The sequence below is a fragment of the Pelobates fuscus genome, chromosome 4 (genome assembly GCF_036172605.1).
Source record: "Pelobates fuscus isolate aPelFus1 chromosome 4, aPelFus1.pri, whole genome shotgun sequence".
NCBI lineage: Eukaryota > Metazoa > Chordata > Amphibia > Anura > Pelobatidae > Pelobates > Pelobates fuscus.
In genome coordinates, this window is record NC_086320.1 from 126,161,110 (window position 1) to 126,178,863 (window position 17,754).

The following is a 17,754-nucleotide window of genomic DNA, read 5'->3' on the forward strand; positions in this document are numbered from 1 at the left end:
ATAGACACGTATTAACGGACAATCCTAGTCCCACTGGGTAAACAAGATGGCATTCCTATCCCTTCTATCACACAACGCGAGAGGGCTAAATACCCCTGAAAAACTTCTAGCTGACTTCCCCAAACATAAAGCTGAAGTTGTTTTTATACAAGAAACATATTTTTCGCAAAGATTCTGCACCCTCCCTCAGGAATAAGCACTACCCCCAAATGATACTTCAGCAACTACTCTGTATCCAAATCGCGAGGTGTGGCAATCCTGTTCAAAGCAGGCCACCCCTTTATTTACAAAGACCACAGCGCTGATGACAGCGGTGGATTTCTCTTTGTCAAGGGGCTCATAGGTCATACCATACCCACTTTTGCTAATCTCTCCCTGACCAATAGAAAACAATGACACACACTCCGAAAAATCCTTAATAGATTGGAAACATTTACTGATGGCCTACTAAGCCTAGGAGGGGATTTCAACATGTCATAAGATGGCACCTTAGACACGACATCACAAGCTCAATCGTAGACACGAAGACATCACGAAGACATATGCAAAAACTCTTAGACACGTACCGACTATATGATTGCTGGAGGACTCTTCACCACTCAAGGAGGGACTATTCATTTTTCTCACACCCATCAGGCTCATACTTGAGGATGGATGTTCTTTCTCCCTCACAAATTCTTAAACTTAATTACCTCATGCACATGTGGACCAATCACTTGGTCTGACCATGTGCCTCTGTCTATGGTCATCACAACCCCTTCACTACACCCCTTGAGGGCCCTTTGGAAATTAAAAATGTAACTCCTGAACAGACCAGAGGTTCAATCCCACATTAAAACCGCGCTTGATCAGTACTTTTCCCTTAACACATACCTGGATTCATCATACCTGATCACATGGGAAGCACATGAAAGCACAATCAGGGGCATAATTATCAAAATAGCCTCAACACACAAAAGGCTAAGGGACGAAAAGGTTAACCAACTCCTGCATACCATTAAGACCCTAGAAATAAAAAAGAAAAATAGCCCATAATCAGACTTGAACTTATCTACATACAAACAACTGGTAGAATAGAAGACCGAATTAAACATTCTCCTGAACATGCAGACGAAGCAAAAAAGTCTATATTACGCCCAAGGGGGTAAAAGTGGCCAATTACTAGCGCACGCTCTGAAAAAGCAGATTGACACCACCTTTATCTCCTCCATAATGCCCGGGAAGGGAGTAAAATCTCACTTAATGACAGACATAACTGCAACTTTCCTAGACTTTTACTCTACACTATACAACTTAAGAACCACCCCCATATGGAAATACAAGACTTCCTCACACGATGGATCAAATCCACAATACAGTTGAATGTTCAGCGCTCCTTGGATCTTCCTATAACAAGCAATGAATATTATGCTGTAATAAAAAATAATTTTATTTTTATTTTTTTTTATTATCCCTCGGGAAAAGTCCGGGCCCGGACGGTCTTACGGCAAAATACTATAAAACAAACACTCTCCTCTTCACTATCCGCCCATTTTTTCAACTCATTACACTCCCTTCTCAAGACGTCATCTCTCCCTCCACAAACATTAAATGCCACAATTACCCTCTGACCAAAACTGGGAAATACCCAACCCTCTGTGGGAGATGAGTGAAATGGCTACAGACCCATTTCACTCATCAATGTAGATCTCAAACTATTTTCCTAAAATACTGGCGAACCGATTATGTCCCCTACTCCCTGGCCTGGTTCACCATGACCAATCAGGCTTTATACCAGGCAGGGAAGCAAAACACAACATGACCAAAATACTTAATTTGATCCACTCTCTGAGGGTACACACCTACTACTGTAAATTGACGCCGAAAAAGCTTTTGGTAGGATGGACTGGACCCTGATGTTGACAACACATGGGCTTTAGCCCCAATTGGCTGCGCTGGCTCTGAACGCTATATTCTATACCAACAGCGAGACTGTGCATAAATGGGCAGTTATCAGACCCAGTACCTATCTCAAACGGCACAAGACAGAGGTGCCCCCTCTCCCCCCTACTATTTGTCCTTGTCCTGGAGCCCTTTCTCCAGGGCATCCGAGACAATCCCAGCATCCAGGGCATAGTGGGTGGAACCGAGCACAAGATATCTGCATTTGCAGACAACATGTTATTCACTGTCTCTGACCCAATACAATCCCTGCCCCCATATTATGCAGGAAATTACACTATACAGTAAACTCTCCAACTTCCAGGCCAACTGTAGTAAATGCGAAATTCTTCCACTCAACGTACTGCACGCTACCAAATTGTCACTACAACAATCTTACAACTTATTGTGAGTGGCCACTTCCCTTAAGTATTTGGGGGTTTTGATCCAAAGCTCAGTGACAAGTGTATGACATCAATTTCCCCCAACTAATCCAATCCATTTCGAAAGACTTGTCCTCCTTGAACATGCCTCACTTTGGATGGTTCAGCAAACTGAACATCCTGAGGATGAACGTTCTGCCTCGACTCCTGTACTTACTGCAAGTGCTGCCTTTGCTTAGCCCAAACTCCTGTTCATCACGGTATGCAAAATATTTACTGCCTTCATCTGGTCCCCCAAACATCCCAGATTGCCCTACTCCCTACTCACGAGACTGAAGGAAAGCAGAGGTTTTGGCCTCTAAGACGTTGAATCATACCACAAAGCTATCCTGATGGCCAGGGTGTATGACTGGTGGGAGGCTAGCTCTACCAAACAGTGGGTACAATTAGAGAGTCCCTATTCACACCATTGCGTGAAATAAATCCAGGCTGGCCTTCCTATGTCACCAGGCACACCCAACCATAACACAAACTTTGAGAATGTGGGCCCACGTGAGAAACACCAACTCATATCACCCTATCCATCACCATTATACCCGATAACAACCCCCATTCAACCAAGGGAAAATGTACCAAGACTACCATACGACCCCCTACCTCACGTTAGGAGACCTAGTTGACGATGCCGGGATTAAATCGCTGCACACTCTCCTTCCAAACGACACCCATTCTGCCCTACAAATTTTCCAATACAACTGATTAGTACATTTAATCATGATCGGACAATATATAAACAAAGGATCCTGTATCACACATTCCATCAAAAAGAAATTAATTTCCACCATGTACATATTGCTTTCCACCACCCAACCCAAATACCTCCCAGTCTATACATCTAGCTGGGGAAAAGAATTCAATATCTCCCTCACAACAGAACAGTGGCACAACATATTCAGGCCCATACACACCTCCTCTCGGAACATAGCAGCTCAAGAGAGAAACTACAAAAAAATAGTCAGGTGGCACTACACACCTGCAAAACTCCTATCATTGTTTCCGCACACACCCAACCGCTGCTGGAGATGCCACTAACGCAATGGCCGCTCGGCACACATATGGTGGGCGTACCCGGAGATACAGAAGTTCTGGTTACATGTGGCAGGGCTAGTCCAAACAAACAACGGATTCTGATGCAAGGAAGATCACTTCTGTTTCCAATTACTAACTGAAAATTTATATAATAACTCTCTGTAGTTTGTAAATCCTAGGGTACATACCAGATGACTCCTTATCGTTTAAAATATCTTCATATTATCTACCGATTGTAATATGTACTACTGATCGACATATGGTAAACCACGTTAAGGTAAAGGTACGGAAGCTCTTGGCCTTCCTCCCCAACCCAGGACCATCCGAGGCAGGGTGAATGGACCCCCAGTAAACACCTCTGGAAGAAATAGCCTATACTACACATGTACCACCACACACACTTCCCAATCCCCAAACCACCCCCTCGACTCACAGTGCCAACGAGTTATAGCACCTTAGCTGCAAATAAGGGTGGTGAAACAATCCATTACTATCAAAATAACTCCAAATTATACTTTTTGTATATAATTGCTTACTCTGTGTACATGGATGTATACCATCTCATTTGTGACTCATAAACATATGTTTTCACTGTACAACCACTAATATTCCGGATCTTATTATGTGTCATTGTCTCAGTGTGATGTACTTATTTTTACGTGTAATGACTTTTTGATTTCGAATAATTTTTTTTTTTTTTTAATTACTGGTTAAGTCTAACATTTAGATTATTAAACAGGGAGCTATATTTCAAGTTCCCTAACATGGTGCCTTTGAAAGGATAGCAAACAGTGACTTGCTATAAATTGCCTCATAACTATATAGTAGAAACCACATATTATTATTATATAATAGCCAGTATAATTATTTAATGTCTCTTGGAACCAGGAGGAAAAAAAGAATGGGGCAGCATTTATGCGTACTGTTAAGTTCTGACAACTCAGGCGCTAATTAGCTGGATGGCAAGTCTGCTAAATGTTGTAAAAAATTTCTGATGATGGCTGGAAAGCTGATGTTACAGGAGTAAAGGCAGTGTTCTCCACCTATTGTTAGTTCTTATTGACGTATTAAGAGCTAGAAGAGGCTTTGGCAAAATAAAAGATCATATAGCAAAGCCAGCGAACTGAACATTATCACAAAATAGATCAACAAAATAAGAAGTGCAACTCAAAGCCACTCCGGAAGCTCTGTAAAATAATACAATGATTTTTATCAGACATTTTTTTCATCTCCATCCTTGTAAGAATAAAACGTTCTAGATGTGATAAGTGGGGGTAAAATGGACTGTTCCAATAATAATAAGTTATTTCAGGAGGTTAGATACAGAAAGCCTTGGAAATTAGTTACTCGTTTCTGAATGTCATTTGATGCCCATTAGGCTCTTGCCAAAATAGAGGAAAATGGTTTTAAACAAGACAGTCTACTAAAGATAACCACAGGACAGTGACATTTTAAGCTAATAAAGATAACCCCAGGACAGTGACATTTTAAGCAGAGCAATTCTGCTGTCTTGTGCGCATTTCGTTATTGCAGAAGGACGTATTTGATACTATTAAATGTGCTCTAGAGATAAAAACTCTCTGAAGCACTGGGATGGCCCATTTTAAACATTGACTCCTGGGTACGATAACCACAGCCCCCTAATTAGGTCTCCCTGTTTGGAGTCATTCACCAGATTCATGGCAGTCTTCATCAGGTCATACATAAATGGTGAGAGACGTTTTAGGGAGAGTACAACACAGTCTCTCTTTTTCCCTAGCTTTTCACCTGGAAGATAAGTAATGGGAGCAGAATTAATGATGGCAGCTGTTAATGGCGGAATGACTCCGGGGAGCACAGTATGTCACAGTACTGCCCAAGATTGAAGGATTCTACAAAGAACAGTGTCACTTGACATCATGTAGCTTGAGATTTGAAGTCATATTCCCACTGAAACACACAGGCAGATGAGGAGATTGAACTCAAATTATGAGTACAGCTTAACTAGATAAAACATGAGAGACTATAGTGAAGTAAATAAATACAAAAAAAAATACACACAATTATACACATGATGAAATGGCATTTATATAAAAACAGCAGAAAAGCTGTAGGAGAAAACTTTTTTTTTTTTTTTTAAAGAATTAAGCTATAATGTCAGTTAAAAATGGGTCCATCACACAAGCAACTCATTTTAACCTAATAAATAACATCCTCTACAGGAGGATGGACTTAACCCATCTTTTACCTTTATATTGTGACATCCACTATGAAATCTCCAAATTTCTACTTAACGATATAAGAATTCAGAACAAAATGCTAGGATTTGAGATTTATATAGCAAACTAAAGGGTTACATAGTTACATAGCTGAAAAGAGACCTGCCTCAATCAAATTCAGCCTTCCTCACATATGTTTTTGCTGTTGATTCAAAAGAAGGCAAAAAACCCAGGCTGAGCGAGTCCAATTTTGCCACAAAATAAGGAAAAAATTCCTTCTTGACCCCAAAATAGCAGTCAGATGTCTCCTTGGATCAAGCAGCTATTACCCCACTAATTAGAAATAATATCCCTGTATGTTATGTTTTTTGCAAGTATTTATCCAATTGCAGTTTAAACATCTGTATAGACTGACAAAACCACCTCATCAGGCAAAGAATTCCATATCCTTATTGCTCTTACTGTAAAAAATCATTTTCTTTGCCTTAGATGAAATCTCCTTTCTTCCAGCCTAAATGTGTGACCTCGTGTGCTATGTATAGCCAGCCCTGTTTATGAATAGATTTCCAGATAAAGATTTGTACTGGCCCCGAATATATTTGTATAATGTTATCATTATCAGGCGCCGTTTTTCCAAACTAAACAGATTTAATTTTTTTAACCTTTCTTCATAACTAAAATGCTCCATTCCTTTTATCAATTTTGTAGCTTGTCTCTGGACTTTTTCTAGTGCCATGATATCTTTCAATGGAACAGGTACCCAACATTGCACAGCATATTCAAGGTGTGGTCTTACTAGCGATTTATAAAGAGGCAAAATTATATTTTCATCCCTAGAATTTATGCCCCTATTTATACATGACAAAACCTTACTGGCCTTAGCAACTGCACATTGACATTGCATATTGCTGCCTAATTTGTTGTCTATAACAAAGAGTCCCAAAATTGTTAGGAGTGGTTACGAAATTAATATTTAATATAGAGCTCTATGTATGCATGTCTCGTTGCTTGGAGGAAATAAATAATTGTAAAAACAAACAAAAAAACTGCGATTCCCCTAAGGCAACAAGCATATGCATTGCCAAATGTAAAATATCTAAAAGTCGGAAAAAGCTAATTGTGTAATCAAATTGAAGGGCTTAAACGGTCACTCCAATCTTTTTTTATTTATTTTTATTTTTTTTAAGTATAATACCCTATTATTCCCCATCTTCCCCACAATCCATGCCTTTTTGTGAAGTGTCAGCAGTCAAGCCAAGCCCAGTCACAGGTATTGCATGGAGAAGCCTGTGATTGGACTGATTAACCGGTTCAAAGCACATGCGTGATCTGGGCTGGCATGAGGAGGGAGTGATGAGGATTCTTTAAATATTACTACTTTAACCCCTTAAGGACCAAACTTCTGGAATAAAAGGGAATCATGACATGTCACACGTCATGTGTCCTTAAGGGGTTAATGGATGGAGGCGTGAAGGCATGCACAATAAGAAGGAGGGGGGATGCAATCTGTATATCTTTTGCCAGCTAGCCCTAGTCACAAAAGTGCTAATATCAGGCAGAAACACTGCACATGCATATTCCTACCACCATATCAAATCACTGAAGTAGTCATGGTGGTTAGAGTAACCCAATAAACAAAAAACAAAAAAAGCTTAGCATAGTAAGAAAAGCGTGCATTCATATTTTACTACTAGCTGAAAATGTATTCTGCATTGCAGTATTCAGCGTTGTACCTTGAAACCAATCCTACAAAAACAGAATCCTAAAACTGCATTCTCCACAGAAAAACAAACACCGTGAAGATTGAAACCTGCTTAATTATGTCAGTACAGGTAAATCAAGTCGATGTCTCAATCCATTACTGGACCAAACAAAAGTTAAAGAAAACATGGATTGAATTAATGCATAGATGAAATAAAAATACAAAAAAATGATAATTAAAGTTAAAAATACATTTAAAAATGTAGGCTATAATAGCAAATTTGCGTACAGAATTTAGCTCAAAAGCTTAAATAGTCACAGCTTTGCCGACTAATTTAGCCTTAAACAATAATGTTTTTTCCATACCACAAATCACTGTATTCTTAAACTATAACAAAAAAACTATTAAACAAAGCAAAATGAATATGTGCAAAAACCAATAATCAAGGATGGTAGATGGTGCAGCATTAGTGAAATTTTATATATTTTATTATTAAATGAAGAGCTTTTTGATGATTAAAATCATAATTTAGTTGATTTGGATAGATCCCATCCCCCAGTATATAACCATATAAGTCTTATTTGAGAATATTATGCAGCTACACTACAGGAATCATCTTTGTGTCAGTATGTTGACAAGCTTGGCTACTTAATTCCCTTTTCCACTTCCAGTCATCACACAAAGCCTCCATGTTCTCTTACAATTCCCAAGCAGAATCTAACTTCCCCCCACACACACCACGTTGGCAACATCTCTCTCAATCAATGTACACAGCGCTCTATTGTCCATGCCCGGAAAACAAACTCCATGATCTGCTGATTACATAAAAATAAAAATACGATGTTTAATGCTTCTGTGTTGGCAAAACAGTTTGTCTCCGGCACAGCAAAATATGTTTAACGGATCACAAAACAAAGGTTCCTTTTTACATCCAATGGCAGCTATACATTACAATTATTAACAAACAAGACTTATATGACAGTAATGCTAAGCTGAAAACATCTTGCTTTAAATGTCTAACAGCACACGCAGACCCTTAGAGGAAGGGGGAGGTTCAGCTAAAACCAGCACTATTGCGGCCACCTGATATCGATATTTATATTTTTATTAATGATAATAAAAGGTGGTATCCAATTCTGAAGCAATATGTACAGCTTGCTCAGAGGATGTGTTTACAAACGGGTAGCTAAATAATATTTATATTTTTTCATGGTCAAATATGCAAAACCAATGCATACCTATTAGCATACAGTCAAGTATAAAAAAAGAGGAATTCTCTCAAAATGGAAAAAAAAAAATAATCTGAATATATATCTTAAATGATATACTAAGAATAAAATAGAGATTGATGAACTCTCAACTACCTGCTGTTTTGTTCTTTCATACAAAAATCTAGAAATGGTTAATAAGGCTAAAATATTCACTTTTATATGAAAGAAACTTGTGCACAAATCACTTAGAAGCAAATATGCAAGCAGGAATACAGTCAAAAGACTTCCTGAGCTCGGTGGTGTCTTGTCAAATCGTTCCGGATCTGCTGCTTTCATACCATAACACACAGGACATAACAGAATATAAAATAGGCAATTTCAATGCAAATACAAAGCACAAGTTACAATAAACCAGTTACCTTCATAAAATAACATTATTTGCGCAATGTTGTGTACACGACTACCTTAGCAGACATCATAATATGGGAGATTTTAGGGTACATCACCAAAACGGTTACTTTGGAAAGCCTACTATGAGGGCAAGGGGTGAGATGCCTGCAATTTTAGTTAGGTAATTGCACTAATCTATCATTTGGAGATAAATGATAAAACTGTGAAAGAATATACCATATTCATCTGCAAAAGGTAACAACCACGTTTGATATATGAGGCTTCTATAATAGGATCAAACCAACGCGTGCATCATTAATTGTCAATACATCATCCTGTAGCACAAGATACAGTGCCCTCCACTAATATTGGCACCCTCGCTAAATATAAGCAATGAAGGCTGGGAAATTTGTCTTTATTTTTTTTTTTAACAATAGGTTCAACAATTACCAAAAATACTCAGCTCTCATGGACATCAAACAGTTGCAAACACAACAGGAGTCTATTCCCAATGAGGTTGGAGAATACATGGCAAGATATTGGAGATCATTGCTCTATACAGAAGCACACCAGATCCTTCAAATTTCAAGGTTGATGCTGGTGGACTCTCCTCTTCAGTTCATCCAACAGGTTAATTATAGTGTTCAAGTTAGGGGACTGGGATGGCCAGGACAGGCCCTTGATTTTGTGGTGAGTACACCATTTCTGTGTTGATTTTGATGTATGTTTTGCATCATTGTACTACTGGAAGAGCCAACCACAGTCCATTTTAAGTTTCCTGGCAGAGGCAGTCAGGTGTTCATTAAATATCTGTTGATATTTAATAGAGTATTTGATTACATGTATCCTAACAAAATGTCCTGGTCATCTGGTAGAAAAACAGTCCCAAAACATTTAAGAGCCGCCACCATATCCGTGGGCATGCGGTACTTTTCTCATATGGCTACCTCTGTGTTTATTGCCAAAAAGATTGATTTTGGTTTCATCTGACCATAGAATCCAGTCTTATTTGAAGTTCCAGTAGTGTCTGGCAAACTGAAAACCCTCGAGTTTGTTTTTGGATAAAAGAGGATAAAAGAGGCAATTTTTCTTGAAACCCTTCCAAACAACGACCCCCAAGACGCAACTAACTTCTGCAATTCTCCAGCTGTCGTTATTGGACATTTTTTTGGCCACTTGAACCATCCTCTTCACAATGTGTTGAGACAATATAGATACACGTCCTATTCCAGTTTTATTCATAACATTTGCACTTGCCTGGAACTTTTATTGCCCTTATGGTGGAAATTGGCATTTGCAATGCTTCTGCCATTTTGTTACAGCCACTTCCCCTTTTATGAAGCTCAATAATGATTTGCCTCACTTCACAGCTATATTCATTGGTCTTATCCATTGTGAAGAATATCTAATAAGGAATATCTAAGGGAATTTGAATTGTGTTACATCATATTAACATCCCTGTGAAACAAAGGTTATGGTTGACCAATCTACTGTTCATAGTGACCGAGAAGTACTAACAAAATGTAATAGATCAATGGGAATTTATTTCAAATATTTTTCTCACATGAATTCATAAGGGTGCCAGTAATAGTGCCCCACATATTTAACAAAGTTTAAAAAAACAAAAACACTATTGTGTTTGGTGATTGATATCTATGAGAGCAGAATATTTTTGTGTATTTGTCCATTGGGTATTTATCATGAAACTCTGCAGTCCATCACCTGTGAACCCACTGTTAAGACAGAAGAATACGGAAAAATGCTCAAATCAGACTTTTTTTTTTTTTTACAACTTAGCTATTTTGCCTTGGTTTTGTATTTCAGCGGTCAAGTCCATGCAATTTGCAGTTTAATAAATCAGTTGTTGCACCAGTAGTTATTTTTTTTTTTTTAAATTCTTTATTTTATCGTGCGTAGTTAAGACAAAGTACATTTATGCCAGTCAGTGCCACAACAGCTTTCTGCGAGGGTTTACACGTTCATACAAATACTGTAATGTGGTATGAATAGACCGTGCACATTTTGTATAATTAAGACAGTTCAAGTTTGTAAAACAGGCTTATAGTACAGTCTTATAAAACAGGTTTATAAAGCAGGCTTGTAAAACAGGCTTAAAAAAGGTGCGCTTATCATCCTGCATTGTCACAACATCTAAAGCGGTAACATGCAAAATTCACAATAAAACAGCTTGCATAAGAGATTGGTCTTGAGAGTTATTACTGGGCTTCAAGTCGCTGCGTCTGTACACGTTTGTTAAGGTTATAGTACAAGAGGTAGCTACACAAATTTTCGTGAAATAGCTAGTGCATAAGTGATACATGCATATCCTATGTGTACAGGTGTGTGGTTGATGTGGTAACTGTCAGACCCTCCCATATGTGTGGTTATTAAATGAAAAACTTAAATATATTGCATGCTTTACCGTATAAAACACGAGTAAAAAATACCAAGAGGTTGCCAGGCCAACCGGCATATGAATATGAGAGTAGGTTATCGGCCATCAGGGAGAGCAACCCGCGTGTGTAACACAACATTATATGGTCATTGTTGTATTGTTATACAACTGCAAGCGCAAATTAGAAAAAACAAGCAAAACGATCAGGCATTTAGGCTATCTGAAGTGTTCTCTGGAGCTTGTAAGTCTCGGGTAGGGAGGCTGCTGTGTGATCTGAGCTTGGATCTCTGCGCTTTTCCGGGGTGTACGTTCCCCTTCAGCCTATGCCCAGCATGGGAAATAACTGTAAAGTTGTGTGGGAGTCCTGATCAGGCTGCAGGGTTGGTGTTGGGCTGTGGGGTCGTCCGCCGTCTGTATCCGAGGATTCCCTCCAGCCCTGGTCGGTATAGAAAGCCAGCACCCGTGTTCCACTGACCTGAGGGCCTTGTGGCGCCAAGTCTTTCCCCTGTTTGAGGTTGCTGTGGCGTCTGATAGGAGGTGTTCGCCTTTTGTGGGAGCTTTTCAGCCTACTTGGTCGATGAGTGGAGGCTATGCCTCGGAGTGCTCTCGGTCCAGGTAAGGTGGTCGCATAGTAATTCGCCGCTTGTGATGGTTGTTTCTCCCGAGGGAGACTGCTCTGCTCCTTCTTTTGCGGGTGTGGTGGGTGGGCTGTGATGCGATCTTGGAGTTTGAGCCAAAAGGCTTTGAAGATGTCGTCCAGCTGCTGGGAAATGTTTGGGATGGTGCTGTGTTGATTTTGCCCAGGTGGGCCATGGTCCTCTGTGGTAGTTTGGCGTTCATCCGCCATTTTGGCGCGTCGCAGTAGCTTGTGAGCGATTGGTAGTCCTCGAGGAGTAGATGTCGATTGAATTTGCTTGATGACACGTACAAGCTAGGGTGGACCGGGATAACCCCCACCGGTCCCGGGGGGGGGGGAACAGGGTTGTATTACAGGCTTGGGAGGGCACTAGGTCGCACAGAGCAGGGGATCGGCCGCCTCCCCCGTCCGGCGATACTACTAGGCCTCACTCCCCGGACCCTCGACAGATGCTCCGTGCACCCGCGGGCGGCAGACCCGGGGCGCCTCGGCTGGCTCCTGAGGTGGGTATGTCCTGGTTACAGGCTTTTGTGGTGGTCCTGGCTGGCGGGTGTGCGGTTTTTCAGGCTTAGTTGGATGATTGAGCTCGGAGCTCACCCAAGGTACGTCCAGCCGCCATGATGTCCAGGCCCCGCCCCCCGCACCAGTAGTTATTTTAACATTTTACTGAACTAGCCAAGACATTTTTTCAACAATACTTTTTTCTCCCTAAACATTTAATTGTAGTGAACTGAAAAAAAAATACCACAGCAGCTTAAATAGCCAATCTGTCCAGTTCAATATTTTTTTTCCCCCCTATACCAGCTTTTTTTTCCCACCAAGCAGCAAAACCACTTCATCTTAATGAAATGCTTTTGGTGCAGAGACACTGTCCCTGCAGTCTGTCAAAGAGAAACAGCAATGTTTACATTTTGCCATAAATATCAGATCCTTACTTTTGATCAAACAATTCATTACAATAGTGCATCCTACGGTAACAACAATCGTTACAAAGTGACAGATAATTTAATTGCAAACTGACATTAATTTGTTTCTGTGTTCCTTGAAGAAAATAAATATTTCTCGTGCCTTCAAACCCTTTTCTTCTCCTATACTTCAGAGAATTGAGTTTTGCTGAGATGTTCAGACAGACCATACTGCATCAGTCTTTCCTACTGACCAGACCAATTACCAATTCTTTCTTACACAACTGCGCAATTTAGGAATGGATCCAATAGCAAACTAGAAGGGAACATTTAAAACACATTATGTGTTTTATTTTTGTTTAAAGAAGTGTTACGGTTAGGAAAATGGGCCAGAATAAGTCTACATCTTTATTGTATTTCTTTAAGGTGATTTAACAAGCACAATTACAATGACAGTCATTTTAACTAGGGATGCTTATTAAAAATGCATACTTTACAACTTAAAATGTTATATGTAGATTATCTTCATTTTATTTTAAGAGAAAATAATGCAGGGGTACCCGCTGCCTACTCAGCAGATCACTGCCATTGGTTTTAACACGTATACTGCACCCTTCCTTAACCAACTGATCGTAATCAATAGTTTGAAATCAGTGACAACCACAAGCTCACAAGAAATTACCAGTCCCATGTCACCAATATCACACATCATAGTCAGTCTGTGAATGTCCACATCCTCTATTATATCATATATGAATGACTAAGAGAAGGCTTTGTTAACTCTGTCAGTGCCACGAAAAACCATTTTAGCAACGCACAGATGCTGCTGAGAGCCTACTAGAATTTTAACCCATTGCAAGTCAGGCGGGTAAAGTGCATGTTTAACAACGATAGCATATTTAACATTGCGTGCTATGTCGCAACATTGGTTTGCAAAAAGATATATACAGTTCACCTGTAAAAAGTCACCTCCACAACACCCTTTGTTCACAGGGTCATACTCTAACTCTAAATGAAATCTGAATAATACGAGACAGAGTTAGATTGGGTATGTCAATGACACGCATGTGCCTGCTACTTTACGTGTACAACACCACAAACACCACCACAGCAAACAACTGAAATAGTTAAACCTAAGATCGAAGATATTGTCCTTTCATAAGATTTGGAACGTGTGGTTAGTCTTTTGTTCTCTCCCAGTGCTAGCTTCTTCTATTAACCCTTTCATTAAGTTCCCAATCTTTTCTGTTCCTTTGCAATCTTCTTTCTAGTGCACCTTAAGTATGCCCTCAACTATTCCAGATTTTTCCTTTTCTCCATAGCCATATCCTTATCCAGATTTGCATTCCTTTGTTTTTATAACTCAATAAAATCATATAGAATTTGTCTGCACTATTTAATTCATGACCTCTATTTGTAACCCTTGCTATTTGCTTTATTTTGATAGATTATTTTTGCTATAATAAAAATAATTACCGGTATGTATGTATATATAGACACACACATATTCACAAATAGTATTCTGCTTATGTAATGACAAGTATGTTGCAATAATTATAACAGCTTGTCACATGTGATTAGGAAAATTTTAAATCATTGCACTTAACAAGGTATTGAATAAGGAAACTTAAAAAAAGGCCTTTGGCACATATGACATTAGAAGGGTTAGGCAATGACTAGCAAGTATTTCTCTTTGGAAGAATTTGGGCGTGTAGGAAATGGTTAGAAATACCTAGGGCTGGACCCTGAGACTGCCAGGCAGATGGGCACTGAAAGGATGGACTGTCAGTGTAAACAGTGAATGGCACAGGGGACTGCAGTGATTGGCTATGGAGGGGGTGTGACTGGAGAAAGGAGAGGTGGACAGCATGGATCCTGGGGAGATCTGGATGATAAAGGAACAAAAGTAGGATAAAAGACAAGAGTCTGGTAAACGTCTGGAGCTGCCTCTTGCCAAAAAAAATATATAAAAAATGCCAGTTAACTGATAGAAAGTGGAAAAATAAAAATATATTATATCACTGGCCCGGTGAATACAACTGCAAAAAATTCCATTCAATGTGATGGCATTAATAGATCATGGGACTGATCAAGGGGGGGGGGGGGGGGGGGCAAGATGTAAATACCCTAAAGGCTAGCAAGGCATCAAAGGACATGCATGTAGTGGTGTCATATCTGAGGGGTAAAGATGGTACAATCGCAGGGATGGTTAACGTTTGGCCATAATACACAACATTGGAGTCCATCCACCACCAGTGCTGATCGCTAAAATGACGATAATACAGGGATGTTTATGACTGTAACCATGTAATGCAGCCAGCTGTAAATCCCAGGAAAGGGGGGGGGGGGGGATATGTTGTTATTTGCAGAGTGCAGATGAACAGCTGGAACGGCACAGATTGCCCATCTAATAAAGGCTGGCACAGGGGGAGAGAGACTGCCCATCTAATACATGCTGGCACAGAGAGAGAGAGAGAGAGACTGCCCATCTAATACAGGCTGGGCACAGGGAGAGAGAGAGAGAGAGACTGCCCATCTGATACAGGCTGGCACTGGGAGAGAGAAAGACTGCCCATCTGATACAGGCTGGCACTGGGAGAGAGAAAGACTGCCCATCTAATACACGTTGGGCACAGGGAGAGAGAGAGACTGCCCATCTAATACAGGTTGGGCACAGGGAGAGAGAGAGACTGCCCATCTAATACAGGTTGGGCACAGGGAGAGAGAGAGACTGCCCATCTAATACAGGTTGGGCACAGGGAGAGAGAGAGACTGCCCAATATAGGTTGGGCACAGGGAGAGAGAGAGAGACTGCCCATCTAACACAGGCTGGCACAGGGAGAGAGAAAGACTGCCCATCTAATACACGTTGGGCACAGGGAGAGAGAGAGACTGCCCATCTAATACAGGATGGGCACAGGGAGAGAGAGAGAGAGACTGCCCATTTAATACAGGCTGGGCACAGGGAGAGAGAGAGACTGCCCATCTAATACAGGATGGGCACAGGGAGAGAGAGATACTGCCCATTTAATACAGGATGGGCACAGGGAGAGAGAGAGACTGCCCATTTAATACAGGATGGGCACAGGGAGAGAGAGAGACTGCCCATTTAATACAGGATGGGCACAGGGAGAGAGAGAGACTGCCCATCTAATACAGGCTGGCACAGGGAGAGAGAGAGAGAGAGAGAGAGACTGCCCATCTAATACAGGCTTGCACAGGGAGAGAAAGACTGCCCATCTAATACAGGCTGGCACAGGGAGAGAAAGACTGCCCATCTAATACAGGCTGGCACAGGGAGATACTGCCAGGGTATAGACTGCTCATCTAATGGCAGAGAGTGCCAGGGTAGAGATTAGCTATGTGATCTAGGCTGGCACAGTGGGGGCACAGTGGTGGCAGACAGAGCCCGGGATGATTGATGACAGGCATGGTGATGGTGTTGTTGCTGATGATGGAGGGAGGGAGGGAGGAGAGGGGGGGTGTCCAGTAATGGCCCCCCACACGGCCCCTTTGATCCCTTACCTGGCTCCCAGCTGGTGATGACGGCTCCATCCCTCCTGATTCGGATGTCCGATGCCCCGGTCAGCCGCCTCCTCTTGCCCCCCGCCCCCTTGCCCTCCAGCAGGCTCCCGCAGCACTGGTAACACACAGCCCAAGCCTGCTCCTCATTGATGGGCTGCTTGTACAAATCCAAGATCTCCTGCACCGACAGCGACTCCGAGCCGCTCCCGCCCTCCCGGGGATCGGCCGCCGCCTGCCCGCCGTGCTGAGCCATTCCCGCTGTCAGCGTGCGGTGCGGGGCATGCTGTCCGCCGAGCTCCCGCCGCTCCAGTGCAGGGAATGCGGCAGCGACAGCATCACACAGCGCCTGGAACCCCCCGCTCCGTGACGTCACGGAAACGGCCACGCCCACCCCCTCAGCACTGTGCGTGACGAGTCCCGGGGGCGTGGCCAAGGCTCTCACTGTGCTGCCCTGGTTACAGGGCTGTCAGTCTGTGCAGGGCTGCAGCCCAGGGCTATTCACTAAAGGGCGAACTGCCGGGAATTCAAAGTCAATTTCACATTTAAGGTCATCATAGCTGAACTTGAAAAAGCGGGCTAGGTTTTAATTTCAGTTATTTTGTCCGAAACTTTTAAATAAACTTTAATTCCCAGCAATCCATACTTTAGTGAATAGCCCTGAGTTTAAAGGGAATCTATAGTGCCAGGAAAACGATCACTGTAGCTTCTCCTTCTAACAAGGTCCCCTCCCGCAGCGCTGAAGGGGTTAATAACCTTTTCAGTCACTTATCTGGGTCTAGCACTGTCCCTCGTCGCTGGCACAGCTCCACCCACGGTCCTCCCCAACCGCCGGCTGCTGGCAGCAATGGCCACACGTGCGCATTAGACCTCCCCATAGGAAAGCATTATTCAATGCTTTCCTATGGGGATCCCGGCGACGCTCGACGACCTAATGCAGAGCATGGGGACGTCGAATGTCATTTAAAACACTTTTCGTGCTCGTAGAACACGGAAGCACCATCTAGCGGCTGTCTGAGAGTGAGCAACTAGAGGTTGGATTAGCCCTGTTTGAATAAGAGGGGAGAGGGGCAAGGCACCCAGACCACTTCAATGGGCAGAAGTGGTCTGGGTGCCTACAGTGTCCCTTTAGTAGAACTGTTATCTACAGGCAGGAAGGCAACAGTTCGGAATTGACAAAAGACTTACTCGATTTTAGTAAAAAAATGCAATAAAGAAATTGTCCATCTTTACTCAATAAACATGCTTATGACAAAATTTTGGCTAAAAAAAAGCCAAGCGCTGACTATGAGATGGATCATTTTTGCCATTCTTATTTTGATTTGCTACATTTTTTTTGTTGTATTTGTGGAATTATCTACTCACATAAAGTGTATTTTACTTAATTTATTATCAGGGTCAA

At 41.6% G+C, this 17,754-nt stretch overlaps 1 protein-coding gene across 7 annotated transcripts in view; it reads right to left on the reverse strand.

Moving 5' to 3' along the window:
- Positions 1-16,705, reverse strand: part of SPIRE1 (spire type actin nucleation factor 1) — a 183,631-nt gene extending 166,926 nt beyond the window's left edge. For 3 of the 7 annotated variants that reach the window (XM_063451586.1, XM_063451585.1, XM_063451584.1), the window contains exon 1: positions 16,356-16,704. In XM_063451586.1, coding sequence (XP_063307656.1) covers positions 16,356-16,608 — 253 coding nt within the window. In that variant the 5' untranslated portion in view covers positions 16,609-16,704. Of the gene's footprint in view, positions 1-16,355 lie in introns of all 7 variants that reach the window. The other 4 variants (XM_063451583.1, XM_063451587.1, XM_063451588.1 and 1 more) reach the window with 4 other exon arrangements.
- Between the last annotated feature and the right edge of the window lie 1,049 nt (positions 16,706-17,754).